Source organism: Carassius carassius, chromosome 36 (genome assembly GCF_963082965.1).
Source record: "Carassius carassius chromosome 36, fCarCar2.1, whole genome shotgun sequence".
Classification (NCBI taxonomy): Eukaryota; Metazoa; Chordata; class Actinopteri; order Cypriniformes; family Cyprinidae; genus Carassius; species Carassius carassius.
Genome location: NC_081790.1, coordinates 28,254,910 through 28,280,932, shown reverse-complemented (window position 1 = coordinate 28,280,932; position 26,023 = coordinate 28,254,910). Strand labels below are relative to the sequence as shown.

General features: G+C 36.3%; 1 protein-coding gene across 1 annotated transcript in view; it reads left to right on the top strand.

Annotated features, from left to right (window-relative positions):
* Positions 1-26,023, top strand: part of fstl4 (follistatin-like 4) — a 207,519-nt gene that overhangs the window by 119,508 nt on the left and 61,988 nt on the right. Inside the window, exons 5-6 of the mRNA XM_059526879.1 lie at positions 16,799-16,980; positions 17,991-18,111. Of these exons, the coding sequence (XP_059382862.1) occupies positions 16,799-16,980; positions 17,991-18,111 (303 nt within the window). The remainder of the gene's footprint in view (positions 1-16,798; positions 16,981-17,990; positions 18,112-26,023) is intronic.

Below are 26,023 nucleotides of genomic sequence, written 5' to 3'. Positions count from 1 at the left end.
TGCATTGCACCTGCTGCCTTCTTATACTCATGCTGTGATCAGCTGCAGCTGGATGCAATAATTGCATGCCAATGTGCATTGGCTATTTAGTTTACACTCGAAGTAGATTGGTCTATCGAAGCAATATCCCAATTCGTCGGCCTCTGATGTGACATCTCCGTTCCCTCCTTCAGGGAACGAGGGTTACCATATCTAACAGAGACATTTGTTAATATTGAGATTTGGAACTAAAAATAAAGTGTGACTAAACTTCGATTAAATTCTCACTACTAACTAACTATTAACTATGACTCTTGCCTCAATAAACTTCTAATTTGCTGCTTACTAATAGTTAGAAAGGTAGTTGGTAAATTTAAATATGGGGTGAATTAAGGGATCTAAAATATGATCATGCAGAATAAGACATTATTATGTGCTTTGTAAGTATTAATAAATAGCCAATATGCTAATAATATATATGTGAGAATTGTTCCTTAAAATAAAGCTTTGCCATATCTCTCAGTTCGAGCCATTTAGGGGCCCTAAGCAACACTTTGGATTAAAGGTTGTAAGTAATAATGTTCATTAAAGCGTTAATATGAGTTATTTAGAGCTATAGATGAAGTGGCGTGAAAATTTCATATCACAGTGACGAAGTGGCCAAAATTATCATGGTTACTGATGGTATTGCTAAATTGTGCTAGGAATGTTCAGAAAGTACAAAAACAACAATTAGCAGCACTATGCACGTCTGTCTGCACAAGCATTAAATTAATAATATTCAAAATTATGGCAAGATTTTATACAAATATAAATAAATAAATATTGATTGGGTGACTTACAAAATACCATTCTTTCCACTAACAAAAAAAGAGAAAAAAAAAGTTTTATAAAATAACACATTTCACCCTTTAAATCATTTTTAGGAAAAAGATTAATTAAAATGATAAATTATAGGCATTTTTGTCTGCTTAATAAACAATTCAATTATCTGAAGTCTTGATATTTTTATAATGCACAGGTTTACAACAAAAATTTAGTCAAATTTCACATTCCTGTAGATACAAATGGCAGTATGGCTGAATAAAAATGTAAATCCACGTCGGACAGCAGGTGGTGTTTATGGAACAGCAGAAATAGAACTGTTTCCAGGAAACCTCTGTAAACAAAGCGATAGATTTACATATTTTATAAACACTGCTTTATTAGGCATTACAAGTAGAAAAGATGTATGCATATATTAGATATACCACTTTTCCTGGCGCAGTCGGTATGATTTTCTGCTGCATTTTTCAAGTGTTTTTAAGCGCATGAGGGCCCCCTGGTGGTTTGGGAATTTAATGCACCTAGCATAGTTTGAATATAAGGATGACCATCACTGACACAGCTTATCGCGCTCAAAATAACGATAAACATGAATGACATACAAAGTATGATTTCATAAACCAGTCCCATCCCTGTAGGGCTTGAATTCCTTGGCTCTTTGTCTGGTTATTACATCTCAACAATGGCAGTATAGTGAAGTTCTTTAGCAGCTATCTGTACTGTTGCTTTCTAAGGGCACGTGTGTGTCTTCGCTCGGCTTCTTTCATTCCAGCCTAATGACAGTGTTGAGAATGAGATACTTTTGTCTGGGTTTTAATTAAGAGTTCAGTCAATGGAGCCCAACTTGCCTCATTGTGTTCAGATTAGCCAGCCGACTGATGATGAGGATTGTGGGAGATGAAGCTGGCCCCAGGGGGAACATGTGTTCAAATTATCAGTCAAAGCACATTTCCCCCTCTGTCTCTCTGGGTATAGGAGCACACTTTGCGGCATGATATTAATTGAAGGAGGAGAATAAGCTAAAAAAAAAAAAAAAGACAGAAAATGGAGGTATTGGCATAACATTTGCACAATGCATAAATTCAGACCTTGGAGAGCGTCCTCATCTTGAGTTTACAGCTTTGCAGGCAACAGGCTCAGATGATAGAATACCAGCTTAGTGGATCACTTAATACTCGCATCCCATCTTATGCGACTCAGCTAAAAGAGGGTCTCTCAGCATTATAATGTTCACCTGACAGAGAGAAATGGAGACATTGAGTTGAATAGGGTTGGGAATCGTTAGAAATTTTCCGGTTCCGATTCCGGTTCCACCTAACGGTTCCGGTTCCATTAAAATCTTTAAACAATTATTAAGAAATAGTGGTAAGGAAATATGCACAATACTCAACTACTCAGTGCTCAATACTGTTTATTACTTACTGTCAACTTAATTTAAAGGTTGGCAATGTCAAAATGCAACATATATTACAGTGTACAGCTCTTCATAAGTAGGGTGAGGTATTTTTTTTAATTTTCTGGTTCGGCTTCTGGTTTCATTTAAATGAACTATGTTTTTTACTATTTTACCTTCACTGAATGTAGCGTTGCTGGAAGGTAGTAAGTAATGTTGAGTAATGCTAGTCCATCAATCAGCATGTGTTTCAAAGTTGATGTTTTTTACACTATCAATAACGTTTTGCTTTTCAAGCAGGAATAAGCTTGTTGGCCAAATAGTCCCTTGAGGGCTGAGACACTTGTTAATTTCCCTTAATTAATGAAATATAAACGGTTAAACTAGATGTACAGTCAGACAAAACGATGTGCAGTTATCAAAGGGAGGGTTGGGATATACATATACACATACAGTCGTGAGAAACAATGTTTTCGGCAATTAAAGACGGGAAAAACGCAACGAGTCTGTGGAATGCACGTTATTGGAATCAATGTGCTCAGTAATTAAAGAGGCAGGGAGGCGTGTCTGTTATTCGGTTCGTGACATCCTTTACGGCAGGGGTTCTCAATTCCAGTCCTCGCGCCCCACTGCTCTGCATATTTTGCACGTTTCTCTTTGTTAACACACCTGATTCAGATAATCAGCTCGTTAGAAATTAACTCCATGCATGAACTGTGTTCCAATTGTTCATTGCTCCCTACTCCCTGAGCAGGGGAAATCTGTTGAAGTTTACCTCACATCGAAACATTCATTCACTGATTTGTGCTGTGCAGCGTCTTTAAACATGGACAACTGTGACATCATATACCTCTGTAAATCAACACAATTTAAATTCACGTCTTGCACACTTCAATGCACTTTGATTGGAACATATAGCAACGTTCGCTTCGAACTGGAATCATGGCTGAATATCCTGTGATGTCCACTTCGCAGGGCACTTATGTTCGAATAGAACAAATGTCTGAAGTGCCAAGAGAAACGGTCAAAAAGTGCAGAGCAGTGCGGCGCGAGGACTGCAATTGAGAACCGCTGCTTTACGGTAAATGCCGAATATTCAGAACACCGGCGCAAGGCTGCTCACAGCGCTTGGTCATGTGTTGCACCAGAACCATTTTCGGAACCGAAACTTAGAAATTGCTCACAGTTCCGGTTCTTTTCAAAGAACAAAACCGGTTCTGAATAAGAACCGGTTTTCGGTTCCCATCCCTAGAGTTGAAATGGCTTAAAGATGGCAATAGGGTGACTGTGAAATATCGTTGAGTGGTTTGACATTGTTTACCTGCCCTCCCCATACACCAGTTTATTTTTCTTATTTGTGACTATTTTATATTTTCACAATTATTTTTTTATTTTTTTATTTTTTCAGTTTGACATTTATGTTTAATTTTGAAAGCCTATGGGACTTTTATTTTGAAAGCGATGAAAACACAGAGTGCACAAAACTCCCATTTTCCATCTTTATTATTTTATAGTCTCTGTTTAACAGTTCTAAGTATTAAATTATTAGACAACATGTTTAAACAAAGTAAACGGAAAGGGCTTTTTTTATATAAGCCAAAAATATAACTTTTTTATATTAAAAATTAACAAGTAAGCCAGCCCAGATGAGAAAAAGTTACGTAAAAATAGCTCAATGCATTACTTTCCATAACGCATTTACATGTTCAGTAGTTGCTTTTTAGGGAGTAATATTGCAATGCATTACTTGTTGAAGTAACTTTACCCAATCTTTCGTTACAGGCAAAAAAAAACTTGTTTCAGGAGTAGAACAAAGCCCCTATTTCACTCAGAAATATGTCACATAAAAATAATTGTAATATCTAGCTGGTTTTCAAGTCAAAATTTTACTTACTATAATATCACTGAACCAACTTCTATAAATACATGTATGCCAACAAAACAAATTTTGTGGTTTAAATCATATAGAAATAGTAAAGGGTTAGTTCACCCAAAAATCAAAATTATGTCATTAACCTTTTAACATTTTAACTTGGCTGACACTCCCTCTGAGTTAAAACAAACCAATATCCCGGAGTAATTCATTTACTCAAACAGTACACTGACTGAACTGCTGTGAAGAGAGAACTGAAGATGAACACCGAGGCGAGCCAGATAACAAACGAAACATTGACTCGTTCACGAGTCAAGAACCGGTTGCATCGGTTTTCGGATCACCAGTAGTGCTTTCGGACAGTTTGATTCAATAAACCAGTTGAAGAAAACGGTTCACCGGTGACGTCATTAGCGATGATTGCCCTTGATTCGGTTTACCCGCGCTCATAACATTAGCACAGAATCAGTTCAGAACCAATCACCAAAAGAACCAGTTCGGTTCAGACGCTCTGTGTGTCGGTCTGCTTCACGCTGAATCACACATGCGCAGTATCATCAGCTCCTCGATTCTTCTTATCTGACTCGTCTGACAGAAAGGGTTCCTGACTCGAGAACGAGTCAATCTTTTGTTCGTTATCTGGCTCGGTGTTCATCTTCAGTTCTCTCTTCACAGCAGTTCAGTCAGTGTACTGTTTGAGTAAATGAATTACTCCGGGATATTGGTTTGTTTTAACTCAGAGGGAGTGTCAGCCACATTAAAAAAGTTAACAGCTTAAGTCATTTGTGGATTAATGCTTATTGGAGACGCGAACCGTTTCAAACGATTCAGTTCTATTTGGTGAACTGGTTCAAAAAGATCCGGTTATATCGAATGATTCGTTCGCGAACCGGATATCATACACTGCAGTGTTTTGAAATCTCACAACAGACCGGAAGAGAAGACAATGCTGAATAAAGTCGTAGTTTTTGCTATTTTTGGACCGAAATGTATTTTCGATGCTTCAAAAAATTCTAACTGACCCTCTGATATCACATGGACTACTTTGATAATGTTTTTCTTACCTTTGTGGACATGGACAGTAGACCGTACACACAGCTTCAATGGAGGGACAGAAAGCTCTCAGACTAAATCTATAATATCTTAAACTGTGTTCCGAAGATGAACTGAGGTCTCACGGGTTTGGAAAAACATGAGGGTGAGTTATTAATGACATAATTTTGATTTTTCGATTAACTAACCCTTTAAGATAACATGCAGGTAACCAATTTTACAGTGTCTAGGCAAGGCAAGGCAAGGCAAGTTTATTTATATGGCACATTTCGTAGACAATGGTAATTCAAAGTGCTTTACATAAAAGAAAGTAAAATAATCATGAAGAAAAATAATAACAAAAATAAAACAAGCAATTTTAAAAACGTTTAAAATGATTAAAACATTTACTTAATTCAAATGAATTTAAAAACAGTTAGAAAATGATTTTACATAAAAAGAAAACAGTGAAAATATAGTGCAATCAGTTCGGACATTGCACAGTGCTCATTCAATAAATGCACAGCTAAACAGATGAGTTTTAAGTCTAGATTTAAATGTGACTAGTGTTTTAGCACATCTGATCTCTTCTGGAAGCTGATTCCAACTGCAGGCGGCATAGTAACTAAAGGCGGACTCTCCTTGTTTTGTGTGAACCCTTGGTATTTCTAACTGACTCGATCCTTGTGATCTGAGTGATCTGTTAGGTTTATATTCAGTGAGCATATCTGCAATATATTTCGGTCCTAGGTCATTTAGTGACTTATATATGAGTAAAAGTACTTTAAAATCAATCCTAAATGTAACTGGGAGCCAGTGTAAGGACCTGAGGACTGGTGTGATATGCTCATATTTTCTGGTTCTAGTCAGAATCCTGGCAGCAGCGTTCTAGATGAGCTGCAGCTGTCTAATGGTCTTTTTGGGAAGGTCGGTGAGGAGCCCATTAGTCCACCCTGCTGGTGATAAAGGCATGAACAAGTTTCTCCAAGTCTTGGCTGGAAACAAAACATCTAATTCTTGCAATGTTTTTTAAATGATAGTCATGAACGTCCACTTAGACTTATGCTCTCCTAGACTTTGAGTACCATCCCAAAAGCATGACCCAGTTTTCCAGTCTCTGTAGAAGTATGTTATGATCGACAGTGTCAAACGCAGCACTGAGATCTAGCAATACCAGCACCGATATTTTGCCAGAGTCACAATTTAAGCGAATATCATTTATTATCTTAATGAGTGCTGTCTCTGTGCTGTGATGCGGTCGAAAACCAGATTCTAAATTGTCCGGGTATCCATTTGAGTTTAAGTGTTTGTTCAGCTGATTAAAAACGACCTTTTCTATAATTTTGCCTATAAAAGGAAGATTAGATATTGGTCTAAAATTGCTCAAAATGGTGTTATCAAGATTGCTCTTTTTCAGGAGGGGCTTAACAACTGCAGTTTTTAGGGGGTTTGGAAATGTCCCAGAAAGAAGTGACGTGTTCACCACTTCTCAAAAGATCTGCTTCTAAGCAGTTAAGCACACTTTTGAAAAAAGATGTGGGAAGTGTGTCAAGATAGCAGGTTGACGATTTTAGGTGCTGCACTTTATCTTCGAGAATTCTGCTATCAATTGTTTCAAAAATAGACATAGTATCTTTTTGATATTGTGGCCGAATCTGTCTGACCTCTGCATTATTTGAGGATGTGCTAATCGTTTTCCTGATATTGATGATCTTCTCAGAAAAGAAGGAAGCAAACTCATTGCATTTGCTGTCTGAGAGCATTTCACTGGGAATCTGACTTGGGGGGTTTGTCAGTCTCTCAACAGTGGCAAAAAGAGTACGAGTGTTGTTTAAAGGGTTAGTTCACCCAGATAGCAAAATTATGTAATTAATAACTTACCCTCATGTTGTTCCAAACCTGTAAGACCTCCGTTTATCTTTGGAACACAGTTTAACATATTTTAGATTTAGTCCGAGAGCTCTCTGTCCCTCCATTGAAGCTGTGTGTACGGTATACTGTCCATGTCCAGAAAGGAAGGAAAAACATCATCAAAGTAGTCCATGTGACATCAGAGGGTCAGTTAGAATTTTTTGAAGCATAGAAAATACATTTTGGTCCAAAAATAGCAAAAACGACGACTTTATTCAGCTTTGTCTTCTCTTCCGTGTCTGTTGTGTGAGAGAGTTCAAAACAAAGCAGTCTGGATATCCGGTTCGTGAACTAATCATTCAGTTCACCAAATAGAACTGAATCGTTTTAAACGGTTTGCATCTCTAATACACATTAATCCACAAATGACTTAAGCTGTCAAAAGGGTTTAGAACCGTTATCATTTCTTTTGTAGTTTTGTTTTCTGCATTATCTATGTGAATATTAAAATCCCCTCCAATAGCAAAACAGTCAAACTCTTAGGAAATCATTGATAACATTTCTATGACCTCTTCAACAAATGCTGGAGAGTATTTTGGAGGCCTGTAAATAATAATAAACAGAATGCATGGATCACCTTTAAGCACAATCCCTAGATATTCAAAAGACAAGTACTGACCAAATGACACTTGCTTGCATTGATAGACATCTTTAAATAGAGCAGCTACACCTCCACCTCTCCTAACAGTCCTGCAGACATTCATGAAAGTAAATTTAGGAGGGGCTGCTTCATTTAGGACTGTTGCACTGCAGCTGTCTTCAAGCCATGTTTCGTTTAGAAACATAAAATCCAGATTGTTTGTGGTTATGAAGTCATTGATTAGAAATTATTTATTTTTTAGTGAGCGAATGTTTAAAAGTGCTAGCTTGATGACAGTGCTTTGTGTCTTTACATCAATCTTAGTTTGATGCATAATAGGCCACAGATTAGATGAGTTTGCCCTTCGGCTTGAGATGGCCTTAGACTTTCTATCACGTGATAAAACTGAAATAGAGAAAGCTACAGGCACACTGGGTTCCCGCTTGTTCTGTAAGCATTTGTGAATGTTGCTGCTATTATAGCGGGGACCTGACACATATCACTGAGAGCTGCTATCAGTTGTTTTTGGTTCACCTTCAGCAGATAGAGGGTTTGGCCCTGGCGTTGAGGCAGTGGTCGAAGAGCTCTTGCAGGAGCAGGGGCCACAGGCTTTGGTGGTTGTGGGGCCCGCCGTTTTTTGTTGATATCTTCGGGCTTGCAGCAAATGAGTGGGAGAGTTTAGTCCCAGCATACACCAATTCCTCCATTTTCTGTGAGAAGCACAGAAGTGGAGATGCTGGAGAAAGTGATAATGTGTCTGGTGAGATGGGCTGTGTCTCTGGTGTTTCCGGTGGCTGTGATATGTTGTCCTGGCTTCCCTGGCTGTTTTCTAGAAAGCCGTCCTTGGGTGCTGAATCTTGTAGCTGTTTTAATAGATCACGGTTTGTCTGTGAGGAGCTCTGTGGGCAGGATTCAGCCGTGATAGTGTCCGTCTGCAGTGCTTGTTTTGTTCGCATGGTGTTATCAGTGTCCTAGTGGGATATGTCAACCACATGATGACTCGGACCCGTTGTGTGTGTGCTGAATGGATTGACAAACTCTGCTGAAGGATAATGGCGGGAGAAATAGATATTGTCCTTAAGCACTCTAGCACCAAGTTTGTTTGGGTGGAGGCCATCCGGTTTAAACAATTGTCTATGGCCCCAGAAAAGATTGAAGTTGTCGATGAAATTCACTCCTTTTATACTGCAAGATCTTTGTAGCCATGTGATCAGCCCAAGCAACTGTGAAAACATATTTGTTCCCCTTGCTGGGAGTGGTCCACTGATGAACGACTGAACTTTGAGTCTTCAAAGTGTTTCAAAGAGTTCAATGAAGTCCTTCTTAAGGAGTTCTGACTGCTCTTTCCGAAAATCATTCTTTCCCACATGGATGATGATGATTCGATTGGCAGTCTTGTGCTTCATCAGAATGTTCTTAAGTTCCTTGTTCACATCAGAGACCGTTGCTTGAGGAAGGCAGCATGTTGTTGTAGTCCTGCTACGGATGTTTCTCATAACAGAGTCACCCACTATCAGAGTCCTGGGCTCGGCTGCGCTCTGAGCTGAATGCCGCTGTCTGCTCGTCCTTGAACGCCTGTTAGTAGCGATCTTAGCTGCTGGCTGATCAGATCCATCTTTAAATACATTTGGGGATTTCTCACCCACATTCATTAATGCTTCAAATCTGTTCTCAAGATGTTCAGGGGGAGTTACAATACCGGTATTTACAAGCCTTGTCATAGTCGAATCTGGGGTAGATGAAGCTACGGCAGCAATACGAGAAACTCGTGACAATCTGATATCTCGTGTTCCTTTGGGTCTCGCTCCCTGTTTGTGCAATCGATTTGTGTGACGATCAGTTTCAGCTTGTACCTTTAAACTTGGTATAAACTGTTGAGATTCAGAAGACTCGTGGGACTCACCGGCTGTATGCTGAGAGGGTTCATGACTACGGTCTGCTGAGTGTTCCGTCTGTTTTGGAATTCCAGCAAGTAACTTTGTTTCAAGAATCACAATCCTTTGTAGAAGTTTGCAGCAGTTCATGCAACAAGTAGATCCAACAAGAGGCATTTTCTCTCTCTTCTGTTTGAATGTAGGCAGTTGTTACCCTGTCTCAGGAATGTAAGCTGTTAGCAGTGGGAGGTAAAGTCTTCTTTTTGTAGAATTATTCCAGTCTAAAAAAGTTTTTAGTTTCAGCGTTTGTGCCAAAAATCTGTTGTTTGAGCACTGTGCTGATCTGCTGAAAAAATTTTTTAGAAAAATCAGAGAAAAGTACAGAAATAAGAAGCAAAGCACAGAGCAGTAAGCTAGAATGTCCGAACGGTAGCAAAGCCGGAAGCAAAAAAAAAAAAAAAGGAAATAAATTGGGTAGTTAATGTTGTTGACTTTAAATTTCTAAAATGTTGTGCTCTGTCAGGCAAAAAACCTGTTAAACACTATAATAGTTCAGCTTCAGATCTCTTCCATTGTGCTAATTCATAACTGTGGTTGTGTTAACATGTCTGTAAGGATTTGTCCAACACCGAGGGACATGTTTGACCCACATACAATAACAAATGAGACTCAATTGTTGAGAGCATCTTCTGTGTGTGAATGCTGATTTATTAATTAGATCGTTCATTAGTTCTGCTCCCCAGTCAGCGACTTTCACTCACCTTGTTTACCTGAACGAGTCTGGAGCCATTCATCAGTCTAGAAGCCTCTTGGGGAGAGAGATTGGGCTCTGGACCAAATACCGTTGTGAAGATTGTTTCAGATAAATGGACGTTTATGTGTTTGTGCCCCACAGTTTATTGAAATAAGATAGCTTGTTCTGAGGTGTCTCTAACCTTGACTCTGAATAGAAAACTCATTGTCTTTTCTGCATGCTCTGTATTATATGTCAATGCAGCATTTCGATTTCTATAGGGTGAATGGGAAAATAGTGGCTGTATGACTCAATAGCAAAGGGAAAACCTTCAAATAGTGACAGATTAGCCATATTTACTGCTATTGATAAAAATATCAAGTACAGTAGTTGCTGAGAAAAACAATGAATATAAAATATTTTTGCTCTCCTTAAGTTGCATCTATCAAATGAACATACACTTAAAAAGTTTAAAGTGATAACCCCCCCCCCCCCACCCCGCCCCAAAAAGTTGATATTTTTATAAAAAAAATAAATAAATTAGCTGCAACCGTGGTCTATGGTGATTAATATTGCCAGCAGTTACATAGCAGATCAGATGTTTCTGTCTGACTCCTGACGACAAATACTGAGGTCTTATGTAGTTAAACCATTTTTATGTGCAAGGAACTGAACAACATTTACAACATTATTACCTAGTATTCATAGCCTCAAGCAAATGGGGAAATCTGATTCTATTTTGCCAACTGGCTCTTTGTGATAAGTTTCAATAATCATTAGAAACCATAAAAACATACATTTGGACCCTTTGTCAAGTGCTGGATTCACTCATTCGCATGTCAGTGGCTCATCATTCTAAAAAGAACTGATTCAAAAGAAAGATTTGTTCATGAACTGAACTATTTGCCTTTGGCTCTGGATTACAGGTCATAATGTTATAAATAATGTTCAGTTTCTTGCAAAGACCAATAATTTTGCAGACCTCAATATATCATCAGGAGTCATGGGTATTATTTTTTGTGTTGCCTGATTTGTGTTTTGTTTTTATTTTTGATTCTTAAGTGCCATATCTGCTTGCTTAAATTTTATGAATCACCAAGGACCATGGATTCAGCTAAAAATCTTCTTTAAGAAAGAAAATTCATTTTCATTTTGGGGTGAGCTATTACTTCAAAATGGATTAAGAGGCTTCTTTTTTGATTGCACAGTAATAGATTAACACATATAATATACACAGATATACATGTAATTTGTATGCTAATATACACAGACATATTACTAAACTGCATTGATTTCCATATTTCCACGTATGTATGGCTAATTGTATTGGATGTGCACTTGAAGTAAACCTCAATTGTTAAAAGTATATATTTATAAAACAAACTGTACTTGCAGATAATGGAAAATGTATGAAATTAATAAAATACTTTTTCTTTACGGTTTCTTAACACACTTTTGTTTTAAAGTGTGCTTTTGTAATTCATGTCAAATTAAACACTTTACTTTAAAGTACATTTCAAATCAGTGTTTTGCAGTTTGCTTTTTTTTTAAATACAGTAAAATCATTTTAACTGTAGTTTGTTATTTGATATTACATTTAAAGTTAACATGATGTACTAAATGTACTAAAATGCAAATTCATCATTACAAATTACATACATTGAAATGTATATTTTAATCTTCCATAAAAAATACATTTGGCAATACACTTCAACCCTATTTCAATTGACAATAAAAGTAATTATAAACATTGTCATATAAAGATAAGTCAGAAAGACAGTCTAATTCCACAAACTTGCATTTAATATAAATTTACTGTGTCTGAAAACATTCTTTTCACATTTAAATATATTTTAAGTGTTTTAATATGTGTTTTAAGTTTTAATATATTATAAGTGTCTGTTATCTTTTCATAAGTATGTTTGAAGTGTAGTTCCTCACAAGGATATCTTTCCCCACTCTCTCATATGTAGGTTTGTTAAATTATCTTTGCATTATGATTGAGGATTTGGATTGAATGAGCCGATATTTCCAGAATCTTTTGTTAGTCCATTTAAAACCCAGAAGCCTCTAAAGGCTAAAGGCTGAGTGCTATTGATTGAGCCCTAGAAGTGCTGAAGTGGACATACAGTGTCCTGCAGCAGCACACTGATGCTGAGACTGTAATCAAGTCCTGTGCTGCTCATCCTGCTCTTAATCCATTAAGTGTTTGACAGCCGTGCAATTGTTTCCACCTACAAACCCTTTGTCAGGCCCGGGGTCAGGAAACTGCCAGGTGAGTCTCCCACTGTGTTTGGGGGGATTTATTTGGATGTTGTTCAATTGTGTAATGCCTGAAAAGGGTTCACCTTGGTGCTAGTGTTGCATTACAGCATGCATTGCTCACGTGAAGATGAGAAAGAAGCATTTATATCTGGTACTTATTTTATCCTTTGAACATTTGAAGTGGCAAATACTGTGTTTTAAATGCCATGCCTGACAGGATAATAGCAACCTCTAGTTGAGTACTAAATATATGCAGCACTTCTTTCCTGCAGCTTGTGACATTTATCCACAGGGATTAGCTGTATTGCTTATAACCTTATATATGTACAGTTACTGACTGTCAAAGGCCAGATTCTCTCACTAATAAACTGAACTAAATGGATACATAACACTTCTGCTTCTGAAGATTTCCTTTTCTAACTTCAAGAGGATTCAGTTTAACTAGTACGTTTCATGCTTTGCTCTCAGCGATCACAGGAAATGCTTTTTGATCATGTTGTTGCACAGACTGCAGAGACATTGCCAGCACTGTAAAGAAAAGATTGTCAGTTTACTTCAGAATGTGCTTCATAAATGAACTGGTTTTATCCAAGTCAAAAATCTAATTTTAACATGACTACATTATGTTGCAGTAATGAAAGTTATTAAGGGCAGATACGGTAGGAATAGCTCCTCATGGTAGTGACAGCACATTATTATTGTGTCCTTACATGATATGAAGAATATGAAGGAATTAGATTCATTAAATCTCAGTGCAGCTGGTTCTGTGGCTAGCTATTTTAACATTTAATTATTAAAGCGTACTAGTTTCTGTTGTTGTACTACTTGCTTTTTAGCTACTAGTATCTATTCTATTAATTATTAGTACGGTCCCACTTTATATTAGGTGGCCTTAACTACTATGTACTTACATAAAAAAATAAGTGCAATGTACTTATTGTGTTCATATTGTATTGTAAAACACTTTTGCTGCTATTGAGGTGGGATAGGGGTAAGGTTAGGGAGAGGGTTGGAGGTATGGGTAAGTTTAAGGGTGGGTTAAGACAAGTAAAAAATCTTCAATTGTGACTACTAAGATAAAATAATTGTTACTTGTAACAAATACAAAATATACTACTGTAATAAGTAATCAAATAAGTAAGAACTAGTATCTAATGAATAATCTTTAAAAAGTTACTCATACCTAAGTGATGAACACAGATAGCAGACAATGAATAAATACTACCTAAGATACTAGATACTAGTAGCTATTAGTATGAAAATAAATGCGTTTTAAGGATTAAATGTCAAAATGGCTTGCCATATGTTTGAATCATTGTATTTACATAATCATAAGTGAGCTTCTGTATGAGTATAAATTAGATTTATGTAGATTTTATTCAATTCATTCACCATAACTGATTGATCATACATGTCCATGCATGGCACCCTGTAGTGCAACTACAGTTGAGGATGTATTGAACATCCCTGATCAGTTATTCATCACAGCATGGCTTCACGGGCGTCCCGTACTGATGCTAAAACACTCAGGAACAGAAGAGCTTCTGCTGATTAAACTGCGAAATATGCTGTTTGATTAGATAGCACATCTTTACATTCCCATCAAGTCTTGATTAGTCAAGCAAAATGCCAATGAACTTCTCTTTCTTGGTAGAAAAGAGGTGTAAACATAAATACGTAAAAGGTCAGAAGATATGGGTTCTAAATCTCCAGAGAAATCAGACAGGCTTGCGATCTCTCGTTTTGGATGGTCTAAAGGCCGCTGGGTAGCAGCAAGACAAAGTGACAAAGAGAAATGGATCTGACAGAACCTAATAGAGCACTGAATCGGTCACTGCTGTTTTAAGAGTTTTTAGAGTGTTTTCAAATGGAGCTCTGTCAACATGCCATCATAGCATCTGCTCAGCCGTGGGATTAGACTGTGCTATTTAACCTTAAAATGTATAGAGTTTATAGTGTTTTTAGTTTATTTGAGGGCCATCTTAACCAGCTAAATCAAAAAATGTGTTTTTAGTTGTCATGCATATTTGCGAGGTAGCAGGGAATCAATATAAAACTGACAGTGCAGTTTATTGAACGAACACTTAGATAACACAATGTTTAGTGAACATTCATTCATTCATTCAAAAAATAAAAAAGACCTTTTTATCCTGTAATGCAAAGCAATGTAAGTCACATGATTGCTCTCTCTGAAATGTGCTTCATGGTACATTAGATATTTTTGTGTGCATGAGTGTGAAAGCGAAAAAGAGGAGCTGTAGACCTGTGTGATACCTTTTATGGTGAAAAATAAATATTTAGGGATTAACTCAGATTTATGGCATGTCATAACAATTTATACATTTAGCAATGACCTTTTCCTTTAGCACTTGAGTGATAGATGTACTTATTACCATGTTTCAAAAGTACCAAACAGAACGACCTGTCAGAGTCGTACGTGATTGATCAAAAAAGGGATTGTGGGTAAGAAAAGCAGGTTTGTGTATGGAGACGACCCTGATGTGATGTTAACAGACAGGCTTGACATTGAGGTTATTTACTGTACAAATATGTGCTGCAGGAAAATAGAAATATTATTTGAATGCCAAAACAGAAGGATTTCCCCTGTATTGACAAATGTAACGAATAAGTTTTAATGTATCCCCTGCTGATGTAGTTTCTATATCTACAGATATTTAAGTGTGTAAGCATTCTGAAATGCTTTAAGTAAGAGAACTGTCACACGTTTATGGCCATGCGTCGCCTAATATTAATACTTGGCAATTGCTAAACGAGAGAAAAATCAGCGTTGGTGATTTAAATAAAGTGTTACCTGCCAGTTTGTTGGTAACTTTTTTTTTAAGTAATTCTAACAATGGAAAACAATATGGCTTAGTTTGTTTATTAAATCTTAAAGACATTGCAATTATATAAATATGTAATCTGATGCACTGCGTGTTTCAGAGTTTGATCTTTTCTGTGTTTTCACTGTCTTTTCATAATATGCATTTAAATTTGCAACATACCCCAAACATCTTTGTGGGTAACGAGAATAATTTATAAATGTCTTGTTAGCAAAAGAGAAGCATTTCAAAAGAGAAGTTTCCCTGAGACTTTCTGCCAAATAAAACCTCTTGTCTTTTTTCTTTAATCAATTTAACCACATCCTACAACTGCATTGACTCTTGAAAAATGCAGGTTGTGGCAACCTCATTTGCAGAAATACTACACAGTGCAGTGTAAACTCAAATCCAAATGCATTCTCTTGGAAATAGGCCACATAGTAAAATATCCCGATCGGCACCTGCCTACTTTATGAACTCCATAAAATGGATCGTTTTATGAGCTGAGCCCAAACCAACAAGCCCAATAAAGCTGAATAATAATAATAAGCAGACATGGCAACACTTTTCCAGACATAAGCAAAACACGCTTGCTCTGTGAACTTTGGTTTTAGTTCAAATCTGTGTATATAATGAGTCTTTGGTAGCTGTAACATTATTCTCCTCAAAAAATAGCGAATACCAAATGCACAAGATGGCAAAACGCTGCTATGGTTTCGGTCACATGAAACTGTAATTTAAGGGATTCACTCCCATTTTTTTATGTGGTGTACCTCCTGAAATTGCACAGTATGTATGCAGCCAGTAATGCACACTGCACGCTGTCATCTCAGTGTGTTATTGAGATTGTTCAGTTCCTGCAGTATACTGTGATGGTCAGAAGCTGCCGGCAGTTAGCATCAGTTACTGTTGACTGCTGTTTCCTTCATTAGATGTAGTGAGACTCCTCTCAGCGGGCGGCTCTGATCCGTCATGTAGAGCAGTGTCACCTAATGACTTATTCATACCATATTTCCTCCTCTCATCAGTTGAGCAGAGCTTTGTATAAAATGTCGTCTTCTGCGCTGCCTCCTTGAAGGATACAAGAAACAATCTTCCTCCCACTCGAGGGGTCTTAAAGAGCTGCTCAGCGGGTGGGCTGTGTTTGCATAATTTTATTGCCAGTGAGGAATAAACAGTCACTACCACACTTGATTAATCATGGTTCTCATTTTCCCAGCCGTCTTTTATAGACATAAGTGCTGCGGAGCCGCATGGGAATTAATGTGACAGTTTAAAACATGCTTGCTAATCCCTCACCGCAGAAAGAAGCTGCGATACAGCTAAAGTGTCTAAATGGGAATGTTTACCTTTTGTCTTTGGGTGTAAATAGCAGGATTACAGTGAATTAATTGAGACCCCTGCACTGAACTGCAAAAATGCAAATGGCAAACACACGTGTGAGCATAAATGCAAATGCAGATGCCTTTGGTCATATCCAGCTAATTGAATTCCTCTGGTGTGCTTTACAGGAGACACGTGCACCATGGCAGAGTACAACAAGCTGAAGAGCATGCTGCTGGACATGCAGCCCAGGGCATCCATGGACGAGCAAGCAAACGCCATGGACCAGAGGAGGATCCTAGTGGACACGATGTTCAAGTATATAGACAGAAACCAGGACGGCCGTCTGAGCAGTGAGGAGCTGGCAGAGGTGAGGGTCCCATAGGATTGCAGTTCAAGAAGATTAAGTAAGGGATAGTGTACCTTCAGCCGGTCATTTCGCTCCACTCTGAAGAGGTTTATTTTTCTATAATGACCGCCGGACTGCACATTGCCCTGCATATTATGTCAAAGATTTCAGAGTCATTATTTACAGAATCATTACAAACCAATAATCTGTGGTTTGTGAATTGAAAAAAAAAACGAATAATTAATGAAATCATAAAAATGTAAAATAAAAATAATACAAACACTTGAACACTAAAAAATATAAGTGTTTTACTTGTGTTCCTGCATGTCAATGTGATCATTAACTGAGATCAGAAAACTGTAAACATGTGAATGTGCTATTAAATTATTCTAAATGTTAAAAACTTCCTCAGAGATATTTCAAGTAAATATTTTATTTTAATGGGTTTGACTGAAAAAAACGTATGGGAATCTCTCCATTACATGAACAAACATTAATAAAAACAATAAATGACATTACTTGCCCAAAGTGTTCAGGGTCTGAAATATTTTTGTCCAGATTTCCAGAATCAATAGTTACCAGTAATTTGAAGAATTCTTTGTTTGTCTAGTAGCTTGAGAGGTGCTTTCCCCTCAAATGCGTTTTTTATATCAGTTTTGCATTTGTTAACACTATCGGGTAGGTTTAGGGTTGGTTTTGATTTAGGGCATGTTTCCAACACGATAGAGCATAAACTTTTAGCGACAGTCCCCGGATATTTGAATTCTGAGACACCGCAATATGTACCTGAAGTAACATAAAAACAGAGCAATACTGATTTCAATGTAATAAAAACATGCTATGGTACAAAAAATGGAACCAGTGTTTTAGCGCCACTCAGTAAACATTTCTCTCTGAAACTGTGGGGAAACGTTCAGGAAGGTATGTAAAAACGGTGTTGCACAAAAGTGCACAGAGGTATGTATTTTTATGAGACCAGGTTGACTCAGTTACAACCCAGCACTGTGTGTGTTCTTCCTGTTCTTTTACAGATCTCCATAAAGGAGCATTTAGAAAATATCTTATTGGAGTGCACCATGCAAGACCTCCTGCGTTACGACGATTACAACAACGATGGTCACCTAACCCTTCAGGAGCTCTACACAGCCTTCCGTGAGTCCTACACTACAAATGAGCCTCTCCCACCATGTGGCAAATCTGCTAATTTTTTGTCTGAAAGGCACCATTACGTCTCTCTCTGAAGCACTTTGCACATTTGAGACGAAGCGAGCACCTGATCCTTTGGGCCAATGAATGCTAATCATGGCCCGGTGATGAGAGATGAGTGCTTTTGGCTGAAAAAGAGAGATGAGATGGCAAGCCCAGATTATCTCGTATCATCCATCGTCCTGTGCATAAAGCAAACGCCCTCATTTCATTCGTTTCAGGAATTGCCAATGCAATTCGAAGTCCCAGTTTTCTGAATGAGCAACTGTGACTAAAATTATCCATTCACTCCACCAGGAGACCAATCAAAGCATTAGAGGTGCCTTGCGACCCTTACTTTGAGATTCAACTGCTGGGGCAAAAAACACGGCTCCATTAACTAGTGCCAGTCGTTAACCTCACTAATGCCGGGTTTTAGCGAACTGCTTGTTGTCATTATAAAGTCCCTTTTCTTTTGTGTCCAGCTGGCCCGTGTTGGTTCTCAGGTGAGGAGGTCGAGTGTACGAGTGTTGGTGTAATAAAACATTGCATTTGTCAAGCCCTTCTCAAGGTTAAGCGTGTTGCCGCAGTGGGATTTTGGAGGATATCGTCTGCAATGAGGGAGGAAGGATCACTGTTGCAATTGACAGACTCAGGTGTTTCATACAAACAAGCATCCCTGAGGAGATCCCTCTCCATGCTCCTCTGTTTGTTCGGTGCATTTTATTCTGTAGGGGAAAGACGCTAGCGTTTCCTATAGTTCTTTGTGTAACAAAATAATTTTCATGCTTTATTATGTGCTTTACATATGCTGTTCAACTATAAGCTGGAGATGAAACATATGCACATTCATGAGCTTTTGATTTTTACCAATCTGGTGACACTTTAGATTATAGGGAACACATATTCACTTTGTTTTCCCTCAACAGACTTCAAATTTGCTTAAGTATTAAGTTTAGGTATAGTGTAGGATTAGGGGATCCAAATTATGCAGAATAAGTTAATTAATATGTGTTTATAAGTAATAAACAGCCAATAGGCTGGTAACATGCATGATAATAAGCAACTAATAGTGAATAGTGAACAGAATTATGTGATCTTTGTTTGTTTTATTTATTTTTTTGTTTAGATGTTATAATGTGAAATGTGCATGTATTGTCTTAGTTGCTTGCTAAAAATACAGTTTAAAGGGATAGTTCAACCAAAAATGAAAATTCAGTAGCACTATAGTATAGGGAACAGTTCTCACTATTAACTAGTTGCTTATTAGCATGCTGATTATTTATATGGTTACCAGCATCTTTCAAAATATCTTCTTTTAGTGTTTAACTGAGGAAATAGTATTTTTTCTCACTGATACTGCCATACAATTTGGACCAAATCAGGTTTTAAACTAAACAGAATTTTTATGATTGGGCAATGTAAGTTTCCGGAGAGGTCATAGAAAGTCATGGGAATTCATCTGTAATAAAGCATGGGAATCTTATGTCTGGGTCACTCACTATTAAATTTGCACTGTACATTAGAGTTTATTCAGACGTGAGGTTTATAAGAGCAGATCATGCAGCACATAAATATGAGTAAAGCCCTAATAACATTAATCTGAAAAGGCTGCAGCTTGAATTAATCTGACAGCGCTGGATTTCAGTGCTTTCGACAAAAATAAACCCTATAAGCCTAATGATAAACTTCAGTTTCTGGGACAGAAATGTGAAAACAGTAAAAACTAATGAGAAAAAAAGACGAAGAAGAAGAAGATGAACTATTGTCATTGATCTTAGGTAGGGTGAGTGATTTGAACACCTCCTAACACTAACATTGCTGGAATATAAAGTAGATTAAAAAATAATAATAATCTAACAGTTTTTGCCTCAATAAACTCCTAATTTGCTGCATATTAATAGTTAATAAGGTAGTTATTAAGTTTAGGTATGGTGTGGATTATGTGCATTATAAGTACAAATAAACAGTTAATATGCTAGTAATATGCATGCTAGTTAATAGTAAGAATTGGTCCTTAAAATAAAGAGCTACTGTTAGTCATCTAATCTCTTTTCTGCAAAGCTTTATTTATAAAAGTCTGTTCATTGGCCCAATTTCAATCTGAAAAAGTAATATATTTGGTAAAAATAGCTCTTAAGACACAGTTTTAGCATAGTGGTTATTGTTTGTTTATGCAACTTACCCAAAAGACCAGCAAGATGCTGAAAATCCACCTAGAATCCAGTCAGAACACTCAGCAATGACCTAAGAAATTTTTGAGCTACTCTCAATCAACAAATCAATTTTCAGATTTTGAATTTTCTTCACCTCATCATTATTTCTGGTACAGCCAGATCTTTCTGTTTAGTTGCAAAATACAGTTCTCTCTCTCTCTCACACACACACACACACACACACACACACATACAGTACAAAACTTATCAGCTGGAGAACGCTGTGAACAGCCACATATTGTATAAAAAGTCAAAAATGCCCTTCTGAACTCTAGCATACGTTGAAAAAGAGTACTTATTAAAGAAATAATTTCATTTAAAAAGAATGAATTTAAGTGTGAACTTAATGTTTTCAGACACTTCGTTACATGTTATTTCTAATTAAATGAAAATGTGTTGTAGTTTAAATGTGCATATTAATTCATTTAGCTGATCTTAAGAGTGCTTTTTGACCTAGTTAAGTACATCTTTATATGTAATTTCATAATTCTTTTGTATTTGAAATATTGCACCGACAAGCATTGATGGTAAAATAAATACACTTTAATGTCACTTCTATTGAAAATTGTATGCTATATTTAAACTGTAACACTTTGTTTTAGGGTCTCTTAACTAGTTGCTTATTAGCATGCATATTACTAGAATACTAGCCATTTATTAGTACTAATTAAGTACATATTAATGCTTTACATGACCTTATTCTTAATCCCCAATCCTACCCAAATCTTAATCTTAACAATTTACTAACTATTAATAAACAGCAAATTAGGAATTTATTGAGGGAAAAGTAGTTAATATAGTGAATAATAGTTAATAGTGAATAAGTTCTCCCTATTCTAAAGTGTTACCATTCAAGCATATTTATAATTATGAAGCTCCAATGTAGTGTATTTAAATTATATTACCTTTAAATGTAATATCAAATAACACACTACAGTTAAAATTGTAACACTTTAGTTAAGGAACCACTTCTCACTAATTGTTTAATAGCATGCATATTACTAGGATATTGGCTGTTTATTAGAAGCCTACTTATAAAGCACACTATATTAGACAATAATAAGCAGCAAATTAGTCCTCTATCATTTCTGAAAGTACAGTCTATTCTTTTAAGATTTGAAATATACACCATAAATGGACATTTAATAAAACTAAGCACACTTTTTATTCACAAGGGCCGGAGGGGGGACGTGAGAAAGTGTGAGCATGAGGGGTAGATTTCACTGCAACAGGAGCATCAGTCTGTTTTCACGGCTTGCATTAGCGATGGAATTGTAAAGACATTTAGCTGCACTGTCTGTGCCCATCTGCATTAATCCAGAGTCTGCATGGGAACCAAAAAGCGAGACACCAAACCTGCCTTCACTAGTGACTATCCAGAGCTCTGACACCCCAGACAGGACAAATATAAGAGCCTCCAAAAAATAATCACAGCTACCTGCTGAATCTAACCTGCCGAAGCCTGACCATCTGAGATAGACGATCGATGATCTCCGACAAAGAGTCTCACTGCAAAGAGGCAGAGATAAAGAGCAGCTGGGTGTGGGAACGAGTGAACGGGTGTAATTGATTGAGAAAGAGGTCCCGCTGAGAGCAGGGCTCCTGTGCCTGACAGCGTCGCTGAAGGTCTGTACCGTCTGACCGATCTTAGCTGCATGGCTCATTCTGGCGGGTCAGGAGAGGGTTTGCATATCAGAGGGGGTCGCAGGTCTCACTAGGGGCTTAATTACTGAATCGGACAAAGAGTTAATTAAACATATCTAACGGAGACACTAGCTCTGCTGTCAGTGCCTCACTTACTTACTGAAGCGGATCTCAAAAGCTCCAGATGCCACACAAAATCTGGATTTGTGATTCCAGTCGAGTCTGATGTTAGCATGTGGCTAGCTTAGCTGATAAAGTACTCTAATGATGTCCATTAATATATGCTACATGCAAATATTGTGTCAAATAGTCAATTTTTATTAACATGAGGATACATAACTGACATTTTACTGTGGCTTGTTTTCAGTCTTCAATGGGGTGTGATGAGACACTCACCCCACGAGATGAGACGAGACATAAGACTGGTTTCATGAGAAAAAGACGAGATGAGATTTATTTGTTCAAATAAATCCTAAATGATGAAATATATAGGGGAAAATAGTCTTTTATTATTCAACGGAAAAACACAAAATGCAAAAAATGTAGGTGCATTTTGAAATCAACTTGTTCTTTATGAAATTAAACATCTATTTTAATAATTTTTTATGCAGTAATAAACAATATGTAAACACTGCAGAAGATTTTACCATGAACTCAACTAACAGGCAAGTAAGTGCACAAAAATTATAAATAGTATAAATAAAAATAAATAATAACACAAATATCCCTTTAAAGTGGAAGTGAAGCAGTCAGTCAAGTTTATTATTTGGCAAACTTATTTCCACTTTAATAAAATATATACATATATATATATATATATATATATATATATATATGCTGAGGGATATAGGACATGGCTATGATTTTTTCCTAAATTTCGTTGTTTTTTTTTTTTGTTTTTTTTTAATTATAATTTTTTTCAACTCCTTTTTAATAGTTAAATTACATTTTATTAATTAAAAAGCATGTTTTATGTTTTCTCACTATATTATTAATATTTTTGTATTGTAACCAAATTCTGTTTTAGCATGTCTAATTGTATAAACAACTTAATTGATTAATATAATTTTTTTCTTAAAGTAGCCTTCTTTTTCTCCTTTTTTATGGTTATTTTATGGTTTCTTTTATCATTTATCTTTTAATTATTGAAAATTAAACAAACTTTATTTTAAACAAACAGAGGGAATTTACTATTAAAATTAAAACTTTGAAGAAATGTTGTGTGATTATTCCTTAAAAGAAATATTTGTTTCATTTTAGTAGTAGTAGTAGGATATGTACAATATTCTGAAAAATATTAATAAGTACAATGTCTCCAAATCAAACCAGACTTTTATTTTGACGGGTTGCCGTGAATTCCTTTAAAGTTCTGTGTATGTGATATGACGGAAGTTTTACTCAAATCAAATGGTAAAATGCTCATGAAGTGACTCTCAGAACAGTTCTGGAGATGTTCATGTGTTTCCGTCCTCAGTGAGACGACAGATGCTGAAATCACCGCGAGAGTCAGGTGTACTTCTGTGTAGAAAATGAAACCCAGTGTCTTTGCCGTTCATTAACAGACACGCAGAACATGCAGGATTTATGTTTAAATTGACTTTTGCTGCTTTATATTTACAGATAGATATCGAGATTTTATTTAACCACTTGAGCTGTTATTTTGATTTTTTGAGAATTAGGCATATGCAATATTGGACCCACCGGTGGGTCCCCAGAGTTGATGTGGTTAACTGTAAATTACCTAATTTTGATTTATTTATCAATTCAAGTTTAACAAATTCTGTGACTTTCCGCATTAAACTGAATTGTACATGAAACACTGTATAATTTCCCTGCTTATCATGCGTCCACTTGCCTGATGTGAACATAAAATATCTTACATACCACCACTGGTGAAAGGGCAAGTGTAATGCAAATAAATTAGAAATATCTGGGCGAGGATATCATCACGTTCTCACGAGACCAGTCAGGTCTCTCGAGACAAATCAGATCTCATGTGATCTTGTCACACCTCTAGTCTTGGATGAAAGTTTTGTTTCACAGTGCATTATGGGATTGGTTTCTTAAAAGAGATGCTGCTTAACTGGGGTGTATTAGAAGAAGACAGCATTATGTTTTTGCATACTTTAAAATGAAGAATACACCTATGAAGCCTCAAAATGCTGTCAAGATAACCCCTGTGAAAAAAGTACCCTTTAGCTTACTTTATTGAATCACTTTAGCATAATAAAGTTTATAAAACATACTTAAATGTGAACTGGGCTAATTGCATGTTATTTACAATTAAATGCAAATGTATTATATTTTAAATTGATATTAAATACACTTTAACCCCAATTAAGCAGGACTATATAATTTCATAAGTACTTTTATTGTCTTTGAAATATGGTTAAAGTGTTTTAACAAGCATTTATGGTACACTGAAATGTACTTTAATGTCATTTGTAAAGAAAACCTGCATATTTGTAATGATGTAATACATTTGAAAGTATTACAAGGCTTAAGCTAGTCCCAGACTAAAATGCATGTTTGAGCTGTCTCAAATAAAAATATCTTGCTGTGACAAGTTTCAGAACTCAAAAGTAACTCTCTAATCTAAAATATGATTTATTCTTTTATACCTTTCTGAAATGTCCAGATTTGAAATCAGGACAAACCTTGAAAAACATAATATAAAGGTCAAACCTTATTTTAAGATCTAATTCTCAGAGTTTTACCTTAAAATAAAGTTTAAATTCATTTAAATAAAGTTATCAATACAAATTTTATATTAGTGAACTCCTGTTTTGCTGCTTGTTATTCGTGAGTAAGGTAGTTGTTTAGTTTAGGTGTGGGGTGGATTAGGGGACCATATATGGTCATACTTTGTATGTACTTTATAAGTTTGAATAAATAGCCAATATGCTAGTAATATGCATGTTGATAAACAACTAGTTAATAGCAAGAAATTATCCTTAAACTACAGTGTTGCCATTATAAAAATCAGGAACTGCATTTCATCATGAGCTGTGATGGGTGAAGTAGACGTGCTTTGTCCCAAAGTGGTTTATTGCTGTTTATTCATCAGTGATTCAAGACCATCAGCTTCACACTGTTACTGTCAGTAGTGTGAAAAACATCTGTTTTCTTTATATTGTGATTATTTTAGTTTAAAAAAGCGATCCCAGCGAGAGCTTCCCTAGGGTTACATATGTAACCTTGAGGCGTTTTAGACCTCATGAAATCGATTTTATTTTTCCCTAAATTGTGTTTTTCACTTTATCTATTTATTGGATTCTGTGTTTTCTGACTTAATACAGATTTATCATAAAAAATGATTTAATAAAACTTTAATTTTATCAATATTTTAAAATGTAATCAAATTAAAATATAACAAATAAATTAACGAAACGAAACACTGCTTTTTGTCGAATAAAATGCTGTACAACCAAACTGTATGAATTAAAATGGATGATAAATATCTTAGTTATATGAAATCCCTTAAAAAATTATATTGATATTAATTAATGATATTCATTAGAAATATCAAGAGCTTATCATTGTTATTGACATTATTGAAAAATATTTTATAAAGATCTTAATATGATATTTTTTATCACTCCGCCAATATCCTCCATCCTGGCAGCAACCCAGTGCACTCTTGCATAATGGCCATGATTTGAGCATTTGAAACACTCATATTTTTTTAAAGAAAATATTATGTTTTCACATTTTTAACTTGACATTTTCCTAGTTTGTGTATCTGCAAGGACCAAAGTAGAAGCCAGATTTGTAATTTCCCAAGTTCTGCCATGTTCTTGATGACTCCAGCACTCATCTTTATTATTTTAAATGTGAGCATTGGCAGTGCAGAAGAGCGTTTAGCGGAAGGAAATGCAGTTTCTCACACGTTTTGCATTTGTACACGAACAAGTGCTGGTGCAGCATTCTGATGACGGCGGAGCGGCTCCCGGCTGTAGGCTGCTCAGCATGTGGGCCTTTTTTATCTCAGCCTCCAACTTGGACTGCATGAAGGAAAT